Source organism: Xiphophorus maculatus, chromosome 18 (assembly GCF_002775205.1).
Source record: "Xiphophorus maculatus strain JP 163 A chromosome 18, X_maculatus-5.0-male, whole genome shotgun sequence".
Taxonomy (NCBI): Eukaryota; Metazoa; Chordata; class Actinopteri; order Cyprinodontiformes; family Poeciliidae; genus Xiphophorus; species Xiphophorus maculatus.
The window spans coordinates 14,871,246-14,894,277 of record NC_036460.1 but is presented as its reverse complement, the minus strand read 5'-3'; the positions used below and the strand labels follow the sequence as shown (position 1 = coordinate 14,894,277).

Genomic DNA, 23,032 nt, shown 5'->3' with positions numbered 1-23,032 from the left:
ATTGCTTCAAATCAGACTAATCCTGCACATATGTCAATTTTGTTTATGTAAATAATCACCAAAGTACTGTGGGCTCAAACCTCTAAGAAAAGGGAGGATCTTTTACCATCATCCTAATTGTGTCTAGTGGCAAGATAAACTCAGCTCCTTGTTATTTGAATGTTATTTGAATTTAAAAAAAAAAACTGTTCAGGGCAATTATTAATAAAACTCATAATTTAGAAGGAGGGAAGCATTGCAGGCACAGTCTCTATCCAATTGGAGAAACCTCTTGTCACACTGGTCCTTTCTCTTGCATCTAAATGAAATTTAAACTATAGGAACAGTTTCATGGAAAATGCTAGAAAGTGTTATTTTAAGACCTCATATACCTTGATACTAGCAATGATTGTCAACTCAGTGATCCTCCTCACAATGAAGAAATTAGTGGATCTTTCAACTTCATTCCACCAAATAGTCCACAACAGACAGTGTAGAGGATGCTCACATTATATTTCTAGGAGCCACTGTTGATTCCCTGAAGTATTGTGAATGTGGCTCTACTGGAGGAAGAGGAAGAGAGGGAACCAAGTAGAAGAGACGTAAAAGTTCATATCCTCCCAGGGTGCAGCTGTAAGTGCAATAGCCTGTACTTCATTGCAGCCATGTGACAGCAAGTCGTCTCACACACAGCCCATCTGGTGCTCATCTACTCTGGAACTAGGACGAATTTCACAGACACAGTACAAATAATACTCCCAGCCGTGATGCACCAATTGTTAGCATGAATTATGCGCTCATGATTTCCAGGAAGATTCAAGGAGCTTACAAAGTTCATCTGTAAAAACATGGCCAAATGAAAGCAGAATGTCTTGACCCAGCTCTCCCAGCTAATGAGCATGATGCAACAAGGGGGAAGGTCTGTATATTTCTATCAATATTATTACCACAAACAAATGAAATTAAACAGAAGGAAGGGTCAGTGTGATGTTCCTTTAATTCTAAATCCCATACAAATAAAATATATATATATATATATATATATATATATATATATATATATATATATATATATATATATATATTTGGATGTTGCAAAATGCAAACCTGGCCCTCCTGGGAAAAAAAATTTGTTCCACTTGTCAAATCAGGAATTAACTGTGATTACACAACTCTGGATTTTAGAAGCCTGTTTATAACATGATCGGCAGACATAATACATATTTTAAATAGAATCTATCTTACAGTTGAAAGATAAAAAAAGCAACACATTATTAGTAACAGTATAAAGCAAAGTAATTAAGAGCTATCAGTCTGGAACGGGTTACCTGAGGCAGTGAGGCTGCCTCAGGTAAGACCAGAGTTCAACAGTAAGAAAATAGACTATGCAAAATGGTCCCTAAAGGAGAGCTCCAAGGCCAAAACAATTGCTGAACAAAACAAACATAAAGGTCAGTGTCACCTTAGGCAAATAAACATCCCAAGGAATCTGATGAAATACTCAGTGGACTGATGAGAGAAAAGTAGAACATTTTGAAAAGTTTGTGTCTTTTAAGCCTAACAGAACATTTCAGAGATAGAACATCATACCAACCGTCAAACAGAATGTTGGAAATGTGAGGGACTGCTTTGCTTCAAGAAATGGGTAACTTTCCATAATTGACAGGAATTTTTGTGATAAAATCCCACAGAGGAATATCCAGTCATTAAGTCAAGACCTTAAGCTCAATTACACACAAGTTAAGTAGCAAGACATTGATCTAAAGCACAGTAGCAAGGCCACAAATGACTCAAAAATGCTAAAATTAAGTTTTGAAGTAGCCCTCTCAAAGTTTTGGACTTAAATTCAAATCACATACTCTAGTATGACCTTAAACATGTCATTCATACTCAAAACCCTTCTAAAATTGCTGTTTTAAAACAAGAGAAAAGTACAAGGTTCCTCAGATGATGTTAACGTCTCATTGTTAGTTATCACACAATTATTCTGTTGATGCTGCCACACATATGCACAAGTAATTGCATATGTGTGTGCATGTGTGGGTTTTACACCACATATATTTTTGAGAAATTAAAGAACTGTTTGTCATGTTAAGAGAAACAATGCAGTCACAGGATATTTTTGTTTCAGCATTCCAGGCTGATTTTTAGATGAACATTAGTTAACCTAATGTGGGAAAATGAATTACCTTCATTTATAACTTATAGCCTAAACGTATTCGCTATTGTTAATCTCCCAGCCTTTTAGCTGTGATTGTACCTGAATTCTTGTCAGGGCCGTGTCCTGAAATCTGTTGCAGAATGGTGCTGAATGGACAGCTCCTTTCAGTGTCAAGTTCAACAGTCAGTGAGCTGCTTATTCTCAATGATACCACCTGCTGGCTAAAGTAATAAAATGGACAAGATTGTTTTAAGTAAAAGGACAAGAGTATGGTTAGGGCACACTGTAATTATCGTATGGAAAGGGACATGAAAACTTTAATTTAATTTATGTTAATTCTGCTTATTTTATTTAAAGAGAAACAAACATTTATATCAGCATTTCTGATTTTACTCCTAAGTCAATTACACAAGACAGAACACAAATTATTTATGTACTACAAAAAAATAATAATAATAATAATCATCCAAATTCTCACTTATTTCTCTTTAGTGTTCCCTGCATCTCTGTCTGCACCAGAGAGTTTTCATTCATGTCCAAGAATAGCATGGCAGATAATCTGGAATAATCCTTCCTCACCGCTTTGTGGGATTGGACAGGAGTTTGGCTCCCCCATTCTGCCTGGTAGACGTTCTTTGCTCTTTAACATAAAACAGATTAAGATTTTAGCTGTATAACAGTTTCATCACTACTTCCAGAGTGATGGTTCTATTTCTAAAAGTCTGGTTCTACTCTGCTCAATGGGCATCAGCTTGCTTTCAATAAAAATTACATTATGGGAAGAAAATGTCATGTTAAACCAAATAACTCCTCTCTGTCTGAGTGAAACATTCTCAGTGCCTGTGGCTACAAGACACCAAAGTTTCTGTCATGATATACCTTGGTTTAATGTTTTTTTTTCAAACTTACTTCATGTATGCAGGCCAAAACTTTTATTTTAAAAACACAAACAATTTACCCACCGTCGTTCAGAATTAACAATACATGTAGCTGCATGATGAACAGCAGATTAACTTTTAGCTTTCCAATCGGACTTAAAAGTGTTCTCCAACACTTAAAATAGGAGATATTCCCACTAACTGCCTAAGATCAGAGTTGGCCATTTTTCTGTCTGTTGGCTCTGATTGGTGATTGGCAGGCCACTACTGCCCAGATTAAAAAAAAATCATTTCTTAAATCCATCAATGCATACATACATCAAAAATATGTGCAAAAATAACAAAAGTCAAATAAAGGACATATGGTTAGTTGCATATGCTGTAATGCATAAATGTGAATAATCCTGTTATAAATTACTTGACTACTCGATTTAAAAGAACTATCTCAATCAAAGAACATGTTGCACAAATATCATAATCTTTTCAAATTGAACATAGTGGGTAGCACCTCCAAAATAATTGGAAAACTTTGAATAGTCCATCTCTGCTTTAAGTCCATTGGACAAAAGGGCATAAAAACATGGTAATCTAATCTGATAATGGCTCTTTGTTGTCTTAATCTTAGCATAAAAACAGTCATCCACTCATCCATTTTCTATACTTGCTTAATCCTGATAGTGGGAGGATGGTATCTATCTCCAGTGATCAAAGCACAAGAGGCAGAATACATCCTGGACAGGTTTCCAGTCCATCATAGAGACACAAAGGACACAGAACTGTTTACACAAAAAGATTTCAAGAGGCAACATATAAGTCAGGCAATTATGTGACATCTACCAGAAAGAATAAACAAACGCATACATCAAACAGTGACATATAGCAGACATCAGCTCCAGGTGCAGTATTGGCAAATCTAATAGTATTTCAAAGATACAAGATGAATATTTGAAAATAAATAAATAAATAAATAAAAGCAATGAGGTGATAGGGTGGAAGATGGAATAGTAAACAGTGGCAGAGATTAAATGTATATGAAAATCAGAAAAAGATATTGCATTTGTCAAGTGCCGTTATTAAAATCATCAATACTTATCAAATATATTGTTCAATGTTTCATCTATTATGTCTCCAAAGCAACTCTAAACAGTTGGGTTTTTAATCTTGATTTAAAGGAACTCAGTGTTTCAGCTGTTGTGCCGTTTTCTGGAAGTTCATTCCAGATTTTATTTGCATAGAAGCTGACTTCTAGTTCTCCATGTTTGGTTCTGCTTCTCAACAAAAAAATGAAATTAAAATACAGATGGCTTTCTGTTAGTTTGTCACGTGTGGTATGAAAAAAATGAATAAAGTATAAAATGTGCTAACATTAAAGGCTGATGAGAGACTAAATACTATCTGACATCATTCAAAAGACATTATTCTCTCAGACAACTCCTTCCACATGTTTTCCAGGCTGTAGCGTTAATGACTTAATGAAATCTATTAGCTGAAAACAACAAGAATGACATTTTCAGTTCCAACTGGAGTGGTTGTTAGGAAGCTAGACATCAGTGACTCATTGCCTCCCTGACCCTGAGTTTTTCAAGCAGTACCCAGCTGCCTTTAACAGAGAAATGATGCGAGACACGGAGATCAGGTTTCGCTGATCTTTCAAGAGTCTACAGTCAAATCCATTGTAACACAGCCCGTTTGCCAGAGTTGCTTTTGGGAAGCTTTCACCTGTGCTCACTGTTCAATATTAAATGAATCATCTGACACTAAATTTCCTCGTAAATCTAGTCATCATAAATAATTTACAGCTCTAAAGAGGTTGAAAAAATGTTTCTGTAATAAAAAAAAAAAAGTCGCATTAAAAATATGCATGTGCACCTCAATAAGTTAGGTTTTTAAAATGTCTGTGATTCAGTTGAACAGCTGAAACTCAAACATTACAAAGAATTATCACAGGTAGTAATAGATTTTCATCAGTAATTTATGCTATTTAATGATTGAGATTCAAAACAAACAAAAAAACCTAAAATACATTTTCTCAGAATTAGTGGTGTATGACATAATGGACTGAGATCATGAAGGACTTGAAAATGCTGACGTAAGACCATCTAAGAGGCACATTCTACGCATTGTAGTTCTATGCTGAAACTCAGATGAATACATTTTATTTTTTTACTTTTCCTTCAGATTTCCTTCAGGGTAAAATACAGCAAGTACAGCAATGGTATACTATTACTATAAATAGATAAAATAGACGCCTTGTGTGTTGCAAAAAAAATTAATGCTTAACCTTATAGGTAGTAAGAAAAATTGTCAGTCGTACAAATTACTTCCAAAAAAGGCTTAGTTCTATAGCCGTAAATTTATCAGTAGCACGGATATGGTGAATACTTTTCAGCCCGAGGGTTAAATGAGGAAAGCTTTTATATTAAGGGTTTGGCTTAAGAAGAATGATGAGATGAGAGAATGGTAGGAAAGATATTGATTTGACCCCTCTATCCAGTAAGTCAGAGCTGTTGCCTCAGAGATGGTGCTCCAACCATCAAAGTCAGGTGCTGTCTGACCTGCTGCTTCACAGACACATGTGGTTCTTTGATGCAGTTTTCAGCCACACAGAAATATTAGCGGATAAAGCCTCAATGCAATTGCAAACCTTCACCTCGACGCAGTCTTTACAATTAAGTGTTACTGGTCCTGTTGCTTTTAACAAACTCCATATTGCTTTAGCTTTTCTGACTCCAAAGCCAGCTTTGTGAATAAAACATGACATGAATACATCAGTGAGATTAAACAACTAAAAAAGAGTCACATGGTGGGACACTGGTGGTCAGAAGGCAATGAATTCTCCATTTTATATATTCAATCAGTGAAGTGGCTAAACCCAATGAATTATAAAGGACCATAATCACAAAGTTGATTGTACAACTTACAGGTTGTGGTCTCATCTTGTCTTTGAGGTTAGACTACAGTATTCCAGCATTAATACAATGTGAATATATGTGACTACTGATGATATAAAGTTGTTTTTCTCTTATCTATTTCAGGCCAAATGTGGTTTTAAATACCGATAAATACTATTTATTAGCAGGTGTGTGCTCATAGTTACTTTGGTTTGTCAAGGCTGATCGTTTGTTATATTTTATTCGAGCCAGGTTTAATAAACAATAATCAGAATACGTATAGTTTAGATATCCCTACTTAACTGCCAGGTCGTCATGATGTGAGAAATTAGATAAGTATGAATAATTTCACAACCTTTTACATCTCTAATGTCATCTACATTCTGTATTATTTAAACTGGAAAAACAAACAAATCTGAGACGTATTTGGCATTTACTTATTTTACCCTTTAGCTGAAGCCATCATTTGATGGGAGATTAGAATGGTATGAGGGAGAAAAAGGTTAAAAAAAAGAAAATTCAGCCTCACATATGTACCTGAGCACAGCAAAGACAGCTATGAGTAATCAGAAAAAATGAGGACCTGAGGAGAGCAATATGCTCACATTCGGAGATTTAGCAAATACTGCTAATTTATGACGTAGCATCCTGATAGATAACTAGCAAAGAAGACTGAGAGCTGAAATATTTGATATATTATTTAATATATCAAAGTTTTGACAGGGCAAAATGAATATTGTAAACAAAGGGGATTTTTCTGAATTACACTCAGTTTATTTTGCCAAAAGTTTTGTAAAACTAGTTTGTGTTTAAGTGGATTTGTGTTTTGTGGAAATGTTGTAGTTTAATGATCTAAATACATTTCTGTCTTGACTTAGGAGGAACTTGAATGTTGTGGCTGTGCTCTCACACTGTAGTTCATCCCACCATACAGATGCAGATTCATTCACAATTTCAAGGAAAGAAGCAGTTTTACACATCAGAGACGATCAACCTCTCTCTGTGCCACTCTTAAATTCTTTGCCTTGCAGAACTCTTCCTGCATCAAGATAGTCTTACCTGACATCGAATATGATTTTATCATTTCATGACTTTGGATCATAGAGAGCAATTAATCTTGCAGCTTTATTTATCGCCACACATCAAACACAAAGTTTTATTATTCCAAGCAGTTCCTCATCAGTTAAGATTTCCATCCAATTGGGAGTCAAACTGAAGCTAAACCAAGCTCAGATTCCCATTACGCAGATGTGCTCATGCAAAGGACAATGCCGAGAGCATATCAGTGAATGATGCGTCAGCAGATTTGTTCGTGGATCTTGTTCAGTGAAATCTGAGGCCAGGAAGAAGTAGTTGGCAGATGGTTATTCTAGGTACCAAGCCAAAACTGCTCCCTCTCTCAGTGGCTGTCAAAAATACATTCTCATAAAAGATGGTACAATACCAACACATTCTATACTGCATAAAAAACGACAACAAATGTTCAATTTAAATATAACAAGTCAGAGTATGCATCTTTAATAATCTGTAATGCAGCACATTCACATCCAAATTAAGCTGTCTCTGCTTTGTGAAGTGTCTTGTGCTTGTTGACTTATAGCCTACCTTCGAGGTTTCCATATCACTTCCTTCCACTTCTTTTGCTTGGCCTATCAGTAAAGGTAGAGAAGAGGAAATAAGTATCTCGCCTACTTTGATTGTTCATGATGTGATTGTCTTTAAGACACCTGCTCTCAAATGTATGTATCTAAAAAAGACAATGAAAAGTAGCACTAGTATATTTTTGTTCTCAAGATAGTGTTTTAAAATCTGTAAATGTGTGAATCAGCTTGTTAGAATTGGCCTATTTTAATGTAATTTTCAAGCCCCTAATGTGCAGAATATAAAAAGTTTCTGTTGCTCTGCTCTTTAACAGATAGGACATGATGATATTAGCTTATTCAGACTATCTGCTACAGTAGCCATCCTATGAGAAAAGAAAACAAAAAAAAAACTTTTGCGACTCATAAAGCTTAAAGCTTGTCTGAATACAGAGTAAAAACCATTGGGCAGTCCTACCCTTTCTATTGTTTCTAGCGACTCACAGAGCACCCACATGTGCCATGAATCATTGCGACCCTGAAATTCTCAACAACTCCTCCGCCTATTCACTCAATTTATTTTGGCTGTGGCACCTGTTAATGCATTGGCCTCTGCAGTAAGAGCCATTTCTTCCCACTCCTTCACCCCCCCCCAACTGAGTTTCACTGCAGCTGTCGAGAAGTACCTTCTGCAGCTCCCGAGCTGCTCGGTGAGCTAATCAAATTTCATATTTTCTCACTGACAGAATTAAGTGAGGAATTACTTGCTGAAAGTAAAGTTCAATTAGCTAATGCCAAAGCCAGCGCTTAATGGAGTTGAAACTAAAAAACTGGAACTGAGGATCCTTTTTAGTAAGAAAGGATTATTTTATTCTTTGAGAACAGCTTTATGTGATATTAATGACTTCTGCTATGGGGTAGATAGATTACAGACACATAAAAAGTCTAAAAACAATAACTTTGGGGGCATGTTAAAAATAATTTAAGTCTTTCTCATTAATTTATGGAGAAAATCTTTATTGGCATTAAATCAATAAAACTTTTCTTAGACCCGCTGAACAATTTTTTCCCCCACTGGTATTTGGACAATATGTGTTTGGTGGGGCTTCATAGTCTTTAAGCCCAGAAGGTCACCTTGCCATCATCCTAATTTTTAAAGCTCTCTCAAGATTTTTTTATACGATTAATGTAATGCAGTCTAAAGCTGTAGAGCAAAATCCATACATGAACTGCATTGAAAAAAGAATAAAGTGCTCATCATGCCAAACTAATATTATGTAGTTCTAGTTTCACACCGGTCGACACAAGACTGTAACTCGGACAGAACGCTGAGCAGAGCTGCATAGTTTCTCGCTTCTTCATTGCGTCCCTGTTCCTGTGAGAGACGTCCTGCTTGCAAGGCTGCTAAATCACGGTCATTCGACTGCAAAAATTGACGCATGTGTTCTTGGCACTGCTCAAGATTAAACCCATAATTACGCTCCTCCAGAGTGACCAGCTCTCTGATAGCAGCCGGCATGTCTACTGCTATTCTATGAGAAATGTTGTTAGGAGTTTGGCATTACTTAACTCACGAGCCAATCAACGATTGCAATCTGCCTTCAATCAAGTCACTTGCATGCTCAACTTAGCATGGCTAGTACTACCCTTGTTGTGGGTACAAAAATGGAGAAGAACTGTGCAAGATCTGCTCATGGACATGAAGCTAGCTGGGGCGGACTGGGGCAGAACCGGTTAAAGCTGCACTAGTGGAGAAAACAGACCAGGCATACTGGTAAAGATTTAGTGAAATTATTATACAAATTAACTCTAAACTACAACAAGCAAAGATTACACATTTAGCTGTTTCTTTTTAGACTGGTGTTTATCTTTAGATGGTCACCAAGGATTAGAATTAGAATTTTACGTGGTTTATTTGGAATTAAATAAAATAATAATAAAAGTTTCAATTACCAGCAAATTACAAATACATTTAGAGTAGCATGGTGACCTCAAACAGCGGCATTTGAAACAAGAAGAGTGCCTTAGAATATGGGGGGCATAATTCCATAATACAGATATTTATAATGTGCTGTAAAAATACTTTATAGAATTTTGCCTAGTAATTAAGTGACTTCTAAAGACCACTTTAAAATGCACGGCATATACATATATAATATAATAATATGTATATTTATTATTATATTATAACATTATAATTATATGCTGCGTTGCGTTAATCTATCACATTAAATCTGAATAAAAATACACTGAAGTTTGCAGCTGTACTGAGATGAGGTGTGAAAACATTCATCCGGTATGAATATCTTTGAACCTTGGTATACTATTGTAATGCTGGTTAGATTACCAACAAATTCAGTGGGATTCTTTTGCTAATGAACATATGTGCTGTATGCAGTGAGTCATCGGAAACCGCCGCAGTTAGTCATCAGTGGTGGCCTGCTGGGTACAGACGCAAGTCCCGCTCAGATACAGTTTGCTTTATTCAAAGTGACGTGAATAATCCAGACATACTGTGTATAATTAGGTTTAATACGTCTGGTTAGCCGTCTCTGAAGCAATAACCACATACAGCAATCTAGATGCCTTAATTTGCACTTCATGTAATAACTGACAGATTAATGACTTCTTTGCAAGAACCTTTACATTTTTATTCTATTATTAAACCTGTGTAAAAAAAACTAATTTGGCATCAGGTTCAGCTCTGACTGTAGACAGAGCTGCTGAAAAACAAAGAATGGTCTATATTTAGTGTTTATATAATTAAATGGCATATGTGCCTGGCACATATGTCCTTGTACAATGCTGCAGTGAGGCAGATGTCCACCCAGCATGAAAACAAGCCCTTTACAAAGGCAGTAAGTGGGTGTGCCAATGACAGACACATCTACAGAGAGGAGTACATAATGAACCGCCTTCAGCGTGGCTCACACAGCTGTCTTAGAGTAGAGCCAGCGATATTACAACAGGACATTTGCCACTCGGGTTCATATTTTCTAATAAAAAGTTTATAATTAAAATGAAACTAATATAAGGAAATAAGCTTTAATTTATTTAAATCAGTTCCTTGAAAACCTAATCTTTTCAAGACAGTGACAAATTCACTGTCTTATATCTGGTGTTATAGTGATAGCAGTAAATACATGGAAATGATGTAAGATTACTATAGTTTGAATAATTACTAATTAGAAAATAAGAGATGAATTTAAGGTTGGGAATAAAATGTATGGGCAATAAAAAGTGACACTGTCTCATTCTGCAAATAAAGTGTGTAGTAAATATTCCAGTTTACCGTTTGATTTCTCAATGAAGTACTCAGAAACCACAGATTTTATTTAAATCAAATCTATAAAATTTGATTTCAAATGTGATTGAAATCAAGCAAAAACAATTTTTTTCATGTTGTGTATAACAAACAGAGGTGTATCTTAGTTTTGTTTTAATTCGAGACTTGTTGACCGATCTGTAAAGTAAAAAATCTGAAATTGCTTCAGGTTTAGGCAGTTCCTTCGGCAATGAAGACCATCATTTAGAATTTATTATTGAGGAGCTTAGAGACATTTACCTGAAGGTAAAATAAATTAGTCTTAGGGCCGCCCTGCATCCCCCTTGACAGCCTCAGTGAATCTAACTGAATTGCCTTTAATGGAACCTGGGAGCAGAGAGCACATTAGGGACTAAAAGGCTAGTTGGAAAATTCTCGCTGCACAAATGTGTATGTGTGTAAGGCGTAGTCTGGCCAGGACTTTCCCTCCATTCATCTGATTATAGACGACTGATGCATTTATAAATCAGTTTGACTCATTTTTTCCAGTACATCTAAGCATAAGCTGAAAAAAGGCATTTAAAACTCATGACAAAATTAGTGCTTTCGGGACAGAATAAAAATAATAAAAATGATGCATTGTACTATTACAATAGTAATAACCAGATTTTGGTCATTTAAATGCAAAATAAACTTTTGAAAAAAAACATTTTAATTGGTAAGGCTGTAGATTACAGAGACAGAGGAAGAACAAGTCAAATAAAAAAAGGCCACATCTGGGTTACAGTAGGAACATGTAGATCAACAACTCTGGCTGGAAAAAGCTACGTTAATATCTGCAGGCTTGTACTTAATATCAGCCAACAGATAAACAAAAAGTGCACAATATTCAACTTATTTTACAGACCTACATTAAATCTGTTTTCAATACATTAAAAAAATAGTTAGAAATCATATTTTGGTGACTGAATATGAAATGATTTGTGATTAATGTTATGCCTCCAGATCTGTCATGCATATTATGTTCTTTGAGTTAAGAAAAACAGCTGACCTTATGTTTGTGCATGGTGAACAGGCAGACACCATCCTTGCCTCTCTCCTGGCTCTCATGGTCTCTCTTCAATCACTGTCTTGCTGTTACAGCATCAAACTATAACTTATCCCACATGCTTTGTCATCATCACTGCAGCTCGAAATCTTCCCGTTGCATCTGGTCTGCAGCGCATCCAAGTTGATTCGGGGGAGAAATAATATCTTAGACTTTCACGAGCACATTTATCAAGCCTAAAACTCTGCTCAAAGAGCACAGTTTGTTTAGGCTGAAATGATGATGAACTTCTTTTTCCTTGCTAATAATTCCAGCTGTGGTCAGAGTGCCGGCTTTCCACGCAAATGAAGCACACCCAATTTTCTGCATTCAGTCCAGGTGGTGCACAGGCATGCATCCTACTCTTTGACCTCACTACTGCTTTGCTGAGCCATGGATGAGCAGTTGTACAAGGGAGGATGGATCACTGCTGAGAGCGTTCTGATTGGTTGTTCGGCCATGGTGTGTGTATGGGAAGGCACATTTGGTAGGCTCTCTGAGAGTGACTCTGCTCGATGAGGGTGGTCCTTCACATCTTTTCTTCACCCCGCCCCCACCCTCGTTCACCATCACTCTCTCCATCCCTTCTCCTCATATCTATATGCTGCAGGCATGTTTTTATGCTCCTGCATCACAGCATCTCTATGATGAGCCACATCAGCGATTCAGCGACAGCGCTAATATATACAAATATGCGCAATAAATATGGAGAAGAGGTCACAAAATGAATTCATAACATCTTGAAGATATAACGATCGACTCCAAAGTCGATGACCTAATTGTACAAAACAACAACAAAAAAATCACCTAGATCATCACAATCTTTATGGGGGAGCAATGTGTTTTGCATGGATGTAGCTGGAGCTGATTTGATACAGGACATTATGAGGAACTATGATAAACACACTAAGAATAAAACTGGGCTCAAAGCTAACATCATCATCTCAGTTTAAAAATGTGTATAATATTCAAAATGAATGACACATTAAACATTAAGAACATCTTCGCAACATTCTTTTCATAGAATGCTGAGACCCATTCACGGTCAGAAATTGACTCATGTTGAGAATATCATTTAACTAATACACTAGATCCTTTTTCTGCAGTTGTTAGCACAAAGTTAAGAGTAGGATCACATTATGCCGATTCACATCACCGGAGACTAATATCTCAAACTACAGACAATGATCAATAATCCAGCAACAGGGAAGGCAGAACAGTAATGATGGCATAGAGCATAGGCAGAGTACACACACAATGAAAATTATGAATTATGACACTAATGAAAATTATGACTCAGACATTTCTGCTAAGTCTCTAACTGCAGTGGTACCTTACTCCCAAGAGAAAGGGCTTTTTACATACATAATTTACAGTTTATATGAATAAACATTGAGCTTGCACATCCTGTGTGACTCTGAACTGGGAAATACCTTAGATGTGAATAGAATGATCAATTCATACAGCCTCAAAAAATTTTAACAAGGAAAAATTGGAAAACAGTAATGAACAACTGTCATCTTTATGCTCTTTGCTTTAACTGCAAAGTAAATTACACCACTAAATTGCACTGAACGAATTAACTTACCATTAGCTTTCCACAAAAAGTTATACTCATTTTATTCCATCAATTAAACTATTATCTTAGTAATAATAACCAATTTGTTTTTCTGTAAACACTTTTGGAAATTTCTGGAATGCTTTTGCTTTTGATTAATTAAAATAATTTTATTGTTCTGATTGATTTGCTTTGAGTTGACACAAATAGTAGATTGGGGATAAGACATAGATGTGTAAAATATTGAACCAATCCAAAATAAAACAGTAAGTTTTATGGTTAATTATTGCTAAAAACAAAACAAAACAAAAAAACCCTACAAATTGCATTGCATTTAAAACATTGGAAAAAGAAAACAGAGGAACATGTGCATATTAGTATCTTTGTAAAATTAGATCATTTTAATCTTTTGCAATATCTCTGCCAACTGTGGCATTAGTGAAATGATCCAAAAAAGCACATTTCAGTGAAACACTGCTCTGTCAGTTAAATGGTACAGTTAATCAGATTCTTTATATCCGAACATTAATAATACTGACTAGTGTTTTAAGACTAGTGTTGATTTATGTGAGCAGGTATAAAATTGTTTTTTCCAGATGGATTTTACTGGATATATCACATTAAAAACAGTGTTCATTTAGTCTATTTTAATTTTAGAGGAAAATTATTTTACATGGTTTAATTCTTTTAAAACTAAAATACTTTTCTATTTTATAAGGGATGTGTGCACTTTTCATACGCATTATATGTACTTAAACATTGTAGGCCAACAATGTTTAATTCTGCTGCACTTTAGATCACATTTGCATTTTATCAGCACCTTAAGTTTTTATCCGACTGGTACAAAAACAAAATAATCAGCAGCTTTCTGTATCTCCATTATAATAAATAGCGAACATTCATCTGTTGTTGCTTATGCCATGAAAAACTATGAACAATTGAATTATTTAAAACAAAATGGCTGTAACCCCTTCCAGGAATCAATATAAACTATACAGGCACAACTATTTGCTTTAAATAGGAAGCGCTGGACTGAAAGGACTACAGAGACTCCTAGTGGTTTAATTCAAAACCGGTGGGAGAGTCACTCAGCTCGCATGACTGAACATCTAAAGCATATCAAGCCAGACATACACAAACACAGCCCTCCTCACAGACACAACTACAACTCAGACAGCCATTTCTCTCAAACAAATATAAATACGTGTGTATCAAGGAGAAAACAACTTTCATGCCCTTTGCATTGCAGAAAAATAGGCAAATTCTCAGGTTCAAAAGCAGGTATCAGTTATTCACCTCAGCTATAGAGGACACTAAACATAATGCCTAAATATGCAACAAGGAAAAGGAAAAAAAGAAGCATTTAAGAGACGTGGCATAGTTCAAATGTAGATCATGTGAAACAAGATGGAATAAAAAACATGAAGAAATTGAAAAGAAGACGTTTCGGAATTTGATTAAGACAAACTTTGTAAATCAAACTTTTTCCACCAATATTATTGATGACTATCACTTTCTTGTTCCAGCATATCTCAGGCACAACTTAAAAGTCTTAAGATGCCATATATAATCACACTCACCCTCTGCAGTGTGTGCCTTCAACTTTTTGCATAAGAACAGGCAGAGTCTCATGTGGCAGTGCTGTTTTCACATCCCAAGCAATAAAGCGTCTCTGCCCACAGCTTGGACGCACAGTGACCACTGATATGCCATCGGCTGACCAGCTGGATGCATAAAAGCTCCACAATGGTGTCCCACTCACAAAGCCCTGTTTGTGTCTGATGTTGTTTGTCCCGTAAAAGCAAACAAAAGCATTCCATGGCTTGCAACTGTATTCACCGATTGGCTTCTCCGAGTGTAAAACCGTATTCAGATACCTTGGTTTGGCAGACAAAGCCACAAATCTGTGTCACATGCAAGCTGGGCAAGTCAGGGCAAAAGGGGGGACAGTAAGCCCATTTGCACCGTATGTAGCAAGCAGCATGAAGGCACGCTCCGCACTTCTGCAGGTAAAAGAGGAGTGGCAGAGAGTAGGCTTACCTGATTTTGTCCGCTGCACTGTCAGACCTGAAGAGAAGAGACACACATTGGTTATTCACTGTTAAACAAATAGAAAAAAATCATTGTCAAAATTAAACTAGTATGGTTGTGGTCATATCAATACACAAAATAATTGGAACACTTGTTGCCTTAGAAGAAGAGTTTCCTGGGTTTTATTAAAGGCCTGGGGCTTTCTGCAGGGAGTTTGCAACCTGTCCTGGGTTTACCTTGCTTCTCACCTAATGACTGCTGGAGATCAGCTAAAAATGTGGGATACACTCTGGCTATTTTAGTTGTAATTGCATAAATAATAAAAACACATTGTTACTGTTTCACCTAACTCTTTTTCTTTTACTAGAATAAAATATCTGTTTACGCTCACATGAAACCTACATTTAAGATAAGTAGTGTTTGTTATGCATAAATGAGTATTTTTACTAAGCTGAAACACATTTAGCTCTTACTGAAATTTATAGTGCCAAAACAAATTTTATGTACTGTTATAAATGTATACATACAGTATCATCCAAAAGTACTAACAACCTTTGAACTGTTGTACATTTTGTCACACAACTCCCATAAATTTTAATATATTTGACTGGGATTTCATGAGGTTGACATGTAGCATGTAGCAATGTGTGTGTTGTAACGCAGCACTTCGCCCTGAACACACAATTCCAAGAGTGACCAATGATGGTGGCAGTATCATGCTGGGCAGTATCATCAGGGACAAGGGACCTTCACTTTCCAACAAGACAGCAAGTTTCAACATTAAACCAGAGATTCAATGGATTAGTTCAGTTCAAAGCAATTTAATAAAGTACAGACCTAAATCCTATTGAGAATCCCTGACAAGACTTGGATAATACTCTTCAGTCTGAATGAGCAGTAGCTATTTTGAGAACAGAAAAAAATCAATTAATGGATGTACAAAGTTAGTGAAGTTAGTTCACCTCCAGAAATTCCCAACTGTAATGAAAAGTGGTTCCACAATATACTGCATTATATTTGCAACAATTGCAACAGGTGCCTATTGGTAAAGTAACATACATATTTTTCCTACACCCAATTTACACACTACTTTATTTTGGTCAATCACACACAAGCCAATTAAAGCTTTGACATTTATGGTTGGATAATGACAAAATGTGAAAAGTTCAATGGGTGTGAAGTTTTATCCACAGTAGTTTTACAACTATTCATAGATTATAGTCATCAAAAATCCTCCTAGTTATTGTGCAGTACACCTTTAATATCTTATAAAAAATTGTTACACCCTCCCATGCCATAAATAGCACAGCATGGTTTAAGATATAGCATAATCTTTAAATAATAGACTGACAAAGTGATAGCAAGGTGATACAGTGTTGATCTGTGACTCTCAATCTTGCGTTGCATCATCCTCAACGATGACTCACATTACACTCATTTAGCAAAGTCACATTGCGATATTATATAATGCTATCTGCAGAGTTGCTCTTAGTAGAGACATCTGAGGCAGAAGTAGGGCAAGAAAGATTTTTTATATATTCATCATCATCTCATCAGTTTTTTTTTTACCAACCCTCCTTACAAATATAATTAATTTCTAGCACAGGAAGCCAAATATTACAGCGAGAGACTCATATTAGCCGAGAGCCTGCTGTCTGCTCAGCAAAAATGCACTCTGAGTAAACTGCAGCATAATCTACGGATCGTCAGATGCAGGGAGAAGGGAGAAAAGCAGGGATGACACAGATAAAGACAGTGGAACAGGTGCAGTACGGGACAGGCAGCGGTGCAGCATCCATGCAGAAATGCAGCTGGCTTTACCTGCAGAGGAGACATGACATTCCGTGCCCTCTAAAGCTGGCTACAGAACGCTGCTCCCCTCGCAGCTGCTGCAGATGCCCCTCGCAAGCTAACACCAGCACAGCAAAGAGAAGACGAGCAGAAAATCCCATAGGTTTGACAGGAAGTGTCCCTAGTTCAGGCAAGTGGAGACACTGCCAGAAGACACTACGAGGCAGTGAGAGCGGGAATCGGAAAGAGAGTCAGAGCGGAGGTGTAGAGCAAAGCTCACGCAGACAAAGATAGTGCACTCAACAATTACCAAAAGCCCACAGAAGAAGATGTCACTACAAAGTCTCTACTTTTAATACAACATATCCACACTGCAATTTGGGAAAATGGCATCTCCTGTCAATCAAGTCATTTTTGATTTAGATAACTCATTTTTAGGTGGATCAAATTCTACTTGGTGGTAAACAATTACAGAACTTTTATTTGGAAAGCTCTTAGATTTACAGATATCCAGCCCATGACAATACATAATTTAAGTTCATGCACAAATAATCAAATTTGATGTTCATCATATCATATCATATCATATCATATATTATATCATACATCAATATTATAAGACTATTGAAATAATTCCGTTTTTGTCTTGACAATATATTAAAAGCTGTAAAAACAAATAGCTTTTTTGCTGTACATTTTCTAGTCCATGTAATTTTGTATGAAATTTCAGCCTCTCATCTTGATCAGGACTATTTGCAAAAGAAGCATTGCACCTCAATGGGACATTCCTAGTTAAAAGAAAATAAGTTCAAAGAAACCTTTTTTAGAGTTGGTTGATGATAGATGAGCCTAACTTTTGGATTGAACTTCATTTTGCAAAAAGAACCCCAGATCACTTTTTACTGAAAATAGGGACAGGCAACTGTCCTGTGAATAGCCAAAAGATAAATAGTGATCAAATAGTAACTTTTTTAATGGCAAAAAGAAAACGTACATCCAGTTCCGGTTACTGGATGATCTCCCACCACTGTCAAGCAAATGTCACTATTAGTATTTTATTTACCAGAGAAGTTCAGGTCGTGACCTGACCATGCATTCCTCAAAGCATAATATGTGGCATGAATAAACATGTCAAAAATCCATTTCTAATTCAATAACGGTGCCTCAAGCAAGGCAGTGAAGTAATATGTCGCCTTGACACCTTCTCCTAGATTAAAAAAAAAACAAAAAAACTTCTGATTAAAAACATAAATTCTAGTTAAAAGAGAATACTGTGAAACTCCTTGGGGAACAAAATTTGTTTTCTCAAAGAAACAAAGACTCCTAAATACCACTGTTGGTGAGTGGGTTTGGCCGAACCCAATCACAATATTATTGAAAACCATTTCAATTGATCCAATGCTATGTGAAATTGATTTTGTATCAGATTTATTTTCATTTCACAAAAAAACATTAAATAAAAATAAAGGAAAAAAAAGAAAAAATGTTTTGTTTGAAATTTATACTTTTTAAATACTTTTTATTGCAAAAGAAATATTTTTAATACACGTATTTCCTTGATTTCTCAAAAAGGCGGTTTTGGGATTTGTTTGGCAAGGGGGAATGTAGGTTTCTGCAGAGACAAACATACAAGAAACACACACACACACACCCACCTCTCCTCTCGGATCTGTGGTGTCAAGAAGCGAGTGCTGTCATCTTCGTGGCTGCTTTGCAGGCTGCTCTGCTGACTGCTTTGCTGGCTGCTGCAATGTGTAGAAAAATAACAATTTGTGATGTCATGTAAAAAAATACAGCTGCTGTACCTCAGAAATAAGACTGCATGAAAATGAAAACCAAAATAAACAGAATCTGGAGTGTGTATTTCACAAAGTTTAAAGTTGAATCTTCACCGTTTTAACTTGGTTGAGTTTAGCTGGGTTTACTTTGGGTTTATCGTACTGCTGTTATTCAGCATGATGTGTCAAACATCATGTCATCTGTCAACATTTCTTACTAATTGTCTGTCAAACATATACAGGCACTGACAGTAACGCTATTTATAGCAACACTCAGGTTTTGCTCCTGTCCATGCACATATTCAGTGATGACACTAGATGGGGCTATATGACACTGTCATGCAAAAGTTAAAACTTTTTGTTGATAAGCAAGATAGGTTATATAGAAGATACATAAATAAAAACTAATAAAAGAGCATGCATTTATACAGAACTGTTATCCATACTCAGGTAAGCTGACAGCTTTATCTGTGCCCAGGACAAGATGGGCCCCCTAAATACTACAAGGATTTATACAACAGCATGTTATTTGTCTCTACATAATTACACATTTACAGCTCTCCTCTACTTCCTGTATTGTGCACAGTTGGGTTCTGATCCAATGTGCACAGAAACGTTTACACATTAGGTAGGAATCACTTACTGCTATTAATATACAGCAAAATATAAATAAGGTACAGTTTTGAAACCACAAATATTTATCATTTTAATGGTTTAAAGTCCCCTTTAATAAAATGTCAAAATCAGTGTGAGCTGAGATTCCTCTGAGTGTACAAGCAGAGCTGATTAGCTTCCATCCACCCATTGGTTGCCGACATGTTTCTCGTGTTTACAAGACATAAGATTTGTACTTTTGAAAGCCATGGCATAGAAATTAAGAAGCAGTGTCTATTAATGTTGAGAAAGAAATGCTGTTTTGAACGCAAAGTTAACATGCTTGCAGGCTAGAGTAGGATGTCAGTCCAGCAGCAGGACTAAACAACCGAGGCCATACGTCAATTACTGTGCTAATATGAGCTTGTTAGACTCTCAGTGTTACTCGATGAAAAGGAGAATGGCAAGAAGAGCTAGTATTTTGCTCAATAAGCTCATGGAGCAGCATGTATAAGATTATGATTGACAGCACCAAGACCCTCTTCCTCCTGGCCCTGATCGTTTCTGACCTGGAGCAAGACATTTCTCTAGATGACAATGGGAGCACTGAGGGGAGGCAGAAAAGATTGATTATCTGTCTTACTCGATACTATCATGACATAGTCACAGTTTAATCAAATATGTAAAATATATATATATTTTTAAAAGTTACATACTGTTGCTTTAATACATTAGTTCTGTAATTTTAACACAGCTAATACCACCAGAAAATTTGTTTTGACAGTTATTAAGGTTTAACTAAATAACTCAGTAACTAACTTTTAGAAACTAGTTACTCCACTAGCTTTACTTATGCACTGTATTTCCATAAAATAAAAATAAAAACATCTTTACTACATAACTTTATATCAACTTCATTTCTGAATGAAATTCAAAAAAAGAAGAATAATATGTGTAAAGTAAAATAATATTTATTCAAAGGGTGCAAAATATAAATGTCAAATATCTACATAGTTCTTTACTACATGTGTGGGCACTGATGACATTGTGGGACTGCTGATAACATAACACAAGAAAAACATCACTAATGGAAGAAAAAGGTAGACTTGAGTTTTTTTTTCACAGAAATTAAAAATGCTCTTTAGTACAATTAAACATAAATATTATCCATCCATTTCTTGTAATACAGCTATTTGCAAATTAAATAAATCTAGTTAGAAATATATATATATATATATTTTTAGACATGTTCAGCTTTTGTTCCATTCTCCAGTAAGGTTGTGTACATCTGTCTTGTGAGCCTTTGTCATGGAGTCGTCTGTGAGCCCTGAACTTCAGTGGAATTAAACCGTACCTAAATACTATGTTTGTCAGCTGGCCAGGGAGTGACTTGGGATTTCCCCGGATAATAAAATAAGAATAAATTCAACATGTTAGACAATGTTTTCTTCTCAGCTCAAAGGAAGACCAACATAATCAATTATTTTAATTTAGGTTTACTCAATGCCTGATTACTATCATATATCCCTCATTACAACTGCAGGAAGCAGGCCCAGATCTGAGACGATTACTTGCATTGTGTCATTGACTTTACAGAAGTCCTTCATAACAAGCATGCATGTTGGCAAATTGGCATCATTATCTTCCTCCTGTAGCTTTGAGATGGTTGGAAATTTCTAAAACTGAATCCCAGTAACATGTCCAAACTAATGCTTTTTTCTGGCTTTGTGGGAGTTTGTAAGTCTGAAACATTTGCCTGCTTGGATATGGCAGAAGAGCACGTAGCAGAGTGAAAACTACTACATCGCTTTCTTAAAATAGCTATGGTCTTATCAGGCTGTATAACAGTAGAATCCACTATGTCTGCAGGCTTTCACTGCACTCGGATGAGCAATCCTTTAAACTTACAGGGCACAAATTATCTGCACCATGCAGGGAACACTATGTTTAATTTATATGGTAAATGGTGCAATACTGAGAAAAGAGATAAATAGCACTAAATTCTACATGGAGAATGTTACTTAGTGTAAGAAAAAAAGAAAGAAGACAATGCTAATCTGTTTTGCACCCTTCACAAAATCTGCAGGGTCGAGTTAACTAAAAGGTCTGTCATGTCTGTTTATTAACAAGTCTATTACGCCACAGGTTTCACAAAATAACATGTGAACAATTATAAGGGAATTCAATTATTTTACCACTAGGGTACTGCAGATTTTCCTGGAGTTATAAATCAAGCACTTCAACATTTACAATTATTAATCTGTCCTCAGTGTGCTTTCCTACACATTAAGCTCTCTTTATTATTTAAGCTACACAATGTACCAACATGAAATACCTTCTAAAACCAGTCATAACTTCAGCATGGCCTTAACCAGGCACATTCTTGATTTCAAAGGAATTATTTTAATTTAGTGTATCTTTAGCGCAGTGGTGTCAGTGGTGTCCAAAGTCAGTCCTCGAGGGCCGGCATCCTGCATGTTGTAGTTCTCTTTGTGGTTTAACACACCTGGATCAAATGATGGCTCATTAGAAGGCCTAAGAAGAACTTTGACACACTGAGGAGGTTATTACTACCACCAGGGAGAGAAGGGCAGGATGCCTGCCCTCGAGAACCGACTTTGAACACCACTGTTTTAGTGCATAAAATGAAAGTAGATTGAAAGATATATTAAAAAAATAGGACACTAGGGTGCATGGCGCAGTAGTTAGAGCAGGTGCCACAAATACAGAAGCTGCAAACCCCGCGCGGCTGTCCCAAATTCGACACCTGTCCTCAGTTCTTTTGCTGTATGTCTTTCACCTGTTCTCTTGAATACCTTTCATGTTGAATTATTGTCAAATAAAGACCATGAGCGTCAGAAAATGGACTACACAGAATGTCTAATGAACCACCATTTGAATTATTTTGGGCTGTGTCAGGAAATTGGAATGCCTGTAGAAAACCCAAACAGACAGGCCTGCACAGGCAAGATTCACAGCGGAGATCTTCTTGCTGTAAAGAAACAGTGCTGCTCCTTTCCTGCTAAGCTGAAGACACATTTCAATCTGCACTGTAAAACATAGATTAATATTTTCATTTTTGAAACAATTTAATTAATATGTAAAACATTGTTTGAAAGTCTTTATCACATTTTGCACTTTGATTTTGCGAAAACCACATGATATGCAGTGACATCATACATCAGTAACGCTAACAATGTGTTACTATTTCCAGTTCTGTAGTCAAGTTAAAGTTATTTATCCATATCACTGCACATTACTTCATGTGTCAATATACTTTGGAAAAATATACAGTATGTTACTTTCCTATTGAATCTCGGGGAGTGGCATCTCGGGTAATTACACGCAGTGACAAAAATGTAAACACTGAAGGAAGGAAAGAAATTTCTGTCTGGAAATACAGGCACTATTTAGAGTAAGTATGAGGCAGACCTTTGTG

At 36.2% G+C, this 23,032-nt stretch overlaps 1 protein-coding gene across 8 annotated transcripts in view; it reads right to left on the bottom strand.

The window, feature by feature from the left end:
- gramd1b (GRAM domain containing 1B) overlaps positions 1–23,032 on the bottom strand; it is a 116,879-nt gene that overhangs the window by 49,503 nt on the left and 44,344 nt on the right. For 6 of the 8 annotated variants that reach the window (XM_023352084.1, XM_023352085.1, XM_023352088.1 and 3 more), the window contains exons 3-4: positions 18,877–18,966; positions 15,440–15,466 (exon numbers count right to left, since the gene is read on the bottom strand). In XM_023352084.1, the coding sequence (XP_023207852.1) occupies positions 15,440–15,466; positions 18,877–18,966 (117 nt within the window). Of the gene's footprint in view, positions 1–7,514; positions 7,559–11,805; positions 12,230–15,439; positions 15,467–17,251; positions 17,293–18,876; positions 18,967–23,032 lie in introns of those variants that run through there. The other 2 variants (XM_023352092.1, XM_023352091.1) reach the window with 2 other exon arrangements.